The sequence below is a fragment of the Dendrobium catenatum genome, unplaced genomic scaffold, assembly GCF_001605985.2.
Source record: "Dendrobium catenatum unplaced genomic scaffold, ASM160598v2 original_scaffold_140816, whole genome shotgun sequence".
In the NCBI taxonomy this organism is placed as follows: domain Eukaryota; kingdom Viridiplantae; phylum Streptophyta; class Magnoliopsida; order Asparagales; family Orchidaceae; genus Dendrobium; species Dendrobium catenatum.
In genome coordinates, this window is record NW_021459249.1 from 10,303 (window position 1) to 13,179 (window position 2,877).

At 39.4% G+C, this 2,877-nt stretch overlaps 1 protein-coding gene across 1 annotated transcript; it reads right to left on the reverse strand.

Annotated features, from left to right (window-relative positions):
* Nucleotides 1-220: 220 nt before the first annotated feature.
* On the reverse strand, nucleotides 221-1,564 carry LOC110111967. The gene has a single exon (XM_020844038.1). The coding sequence runs from the start codon at nucleotides 1,562-1,564 to the stop codon at nucleotides 221-223; it is 1,344 nt and encodes a 447-aa protein (XP_020699697.1).
* Nucleotides 1,565-2,877: the final 1,313 nt, after the last annotated feature.

Sequence of the window (2,877 nt, forward strand, 5' to 3'; positions counted from 1 at the left end):
AAGAAAGATGAAAATTATCACAACAATTCTCATTATCAAACAAGGCATGAGAAAATTTAAACCAGGGGTCCACGGCAGCATTAACATTAACTTTAGCTTCTAAAATGCAAAGCATCTTCAGCTTGAAAACATTAATAAGATCTTTACACATCTTAACCTTGACTGGGTTGTTAAACCCTCGAACGTTCCAAGCCGCGATAGGAGGGAGGGACATGGAAAATTAATGGGGTTTGGCCTTCTTGGCCGATTTGGATTTGGCTTTTTTAGGAGGGGAGTTAGCTTTGGAAGTGGACTTTGATTTACCCTTATTAGGGATAACATCGGTGGTTTTTGAAGAAGAGGAGAGGTCTTCATCAAAGGAAACTTCTTCAGTAGGATCATCTTCAGCGTTAACAGAGTTTTCAACAGGAAGGGATTGAAAGCTGTTAACAAGAAGAACTTGGGAAGGTAGCAGAATGTTTTTGGAAGGGATAGAATTTGCTGAGAACGAGTCAGCTTGAGGTAGGTTGAGGTTGGGTATCAAGATGTTATCCTCTTGAGCCAAAGAAGTCGGAAGCTTAGAAGAAGAACGCTGAACAAAAATTTGGGTAGGAGGGGGTTCAGAGGAGGGAGGATGAGGCTGGGCAAGCACGGTTGGAGAAGGTTTAGACGAAGAAGGAATATCAGTCGACTGAGCGACCACAGTGTGAGGAGGAATACTAACAACTTTAGGTCTAGAAGAACTAACAGTTCTAGAGTTGGGATTCCTGCTAGTACTCCTACCACGAAAAACCAGCTTTTGAGGGATAGAAGGTTTAGGAGCAGGATTCTTAGGACACAAAGAAAAGGAATGGCACAGAGATCCACATCCCTCGCACCTAACGGGTTTCCAGTCATAAACAACCTTCAAGGACATATCAATCCCGTCTATTTCCAGAGGGATTTCCTCAGCAAGAACAGAGTTTTTGTCCACCTCAACACAAACCCTCGCAAATGTAAGCCTCGTTCTCTTAGCAGTCAAAGTATCAACATAAAGCGGGATACCGATAAAACTGGCGATCTGAGAAATACCTGATGGGGTCCATAAAGCTAAAGGTAGATTTAAGATTTTAATCCATACCGGAATCGCAGCCAGTTCATCCCTTTTCGGTTGAAACGTCGGATCCCACCGCTGAAGTATAAACGGCTTTCCCAGTAAGAACCAAGGTCCGCCAGCAGAAACCATGTCATAATCCTCCACCGCAGTAAACTTGAGAAGAAAGAAATCGTCAGCAAGAGAAAGAAGAGATAAGTCTCCTTTAAGCTTCCAAGCTTTCTCCATAGCCAACCTAAGCCTTTCATAATAAGGGCGCGGGCCAAGGGAATATCCCACAAGCGATAAATTCCAAAGAGCCTTCCCTTCAGTCAGGTTCTTCGAAGCAAAGGAGAGTTTATGTGACGGCTTGGAGTAAGTCATAGGCCAAACATCTCTAGAAGGAGGAGGCGCCGCGAGATTAATCGCGTAGGTAGAAGGAGGTAAAGAAGGAGGAGCCCCAAGAAGGGAGGAGCCAGGAAGAGGAGGAAACTCCTGCGAAGAGAGAGCCATCCCGGCCAGAGGCCAGGAAAGCGAACGGAGAAGAAGCGCCGCCAAGGAAAAAAAACCCTAGCAGAGCAAAAAAACCCTCTTGCTGTGCTTACAACTAGTTTGTGTATAAGTTATTCACTATGGGGAATTATAAAGACGTGTGCTGGATATTATGAGTTAATTGGTAACGATGCGAAAATAATTGTAACAGATAATATAGGTTGTATAAGTGATTAATACTAGGAGTGTTAATAAGTGATATGACCTGAAAATTCAACTTGAATATGACCCGAAAAATTCAGATTCAAGGCAACTCGATAAAGAAATTGGTCGGGTTTGTGTCCTACTTATTTTTTTTTTTTTCAATTTTCTGCTGTTTTGAGAAATCTTTTTATATATGTTTCTCGGTTAGAAAACTCCATTTCTGAATCAATGTTTCTTAAACTTATCATTTACGAAAGAATCAAATAGCCAAACGAAGCCTTAGAGAGAAAAGGCCTCATGATGATTTTTTTGCTCTCATTTTTTATTGCTTGGACATATAAATGATTTGGAAAGAGCAACGTTTAAAACTGGATCGAGAACAACCAGTTCAATTGATTCAACCATCAAGCAGCTCTTTGATTGGCCTGGGTCATCTTAGAAGCCACTTTAGCATCAAAGATGAGTAAACTGATCAAAGCCGTCGGTTCAATTGGCCCTGGTTTCTTTGAACCAGCCAATTCAATGAACCATTTAATAGATTTAATTTGTTAATTTAATATATTTAGAATAAAACAAAATTAAATAAAATATTAAACTTAATAAATTAATTTAAATTTAATATATTTTAATTTTAATAATAAACATTAAATTCCTAAAATAATAATTTGTCAAAGAATCTCCAACTAAGTATTTGAATGTGGCTCCACCATTCCATGTTAGTTTTTAATATATACAAAATCAAAAAAATAATACAAACAATATTAAGAGAAAGCTATTAACTGTTTGGTTGAACTACAAAAGGGTGTTAACTATTTCAAATGCAGAGGTTTTAAAAATTTTGATATTTGGTTGGAATACAAAGTGAAGTAAAGTAAAGTAAATATAGTGTAAATTATTTTAATTTTTTTAAAGTAATTCAAACATGCTCAATTTTAAGTCAAAATCGTTTATACGAGAAGCAAGTTTGTTGGATCCCCTCCCACCATCACCATCATTCGTCGGCCGCCGCTACTAGATGACAACCACTGCTGCTACTCACGACTGGCGACCACTACCAATGTAGGCTAGCACCACCACCCACCATAGGCCACCACCACGACAGATTGCCCCAATCGCAGGCCACTAACATT

Coding starts and splice junctions, on each gene's coding strand:
- LOC110111967 (XM_020844038.1), bottom strand. CDS start 1,564: ATGGCTCTCTCTTCGCAGGAGTTTCCTCCTCTTCCTGGCTCCTCCCTT.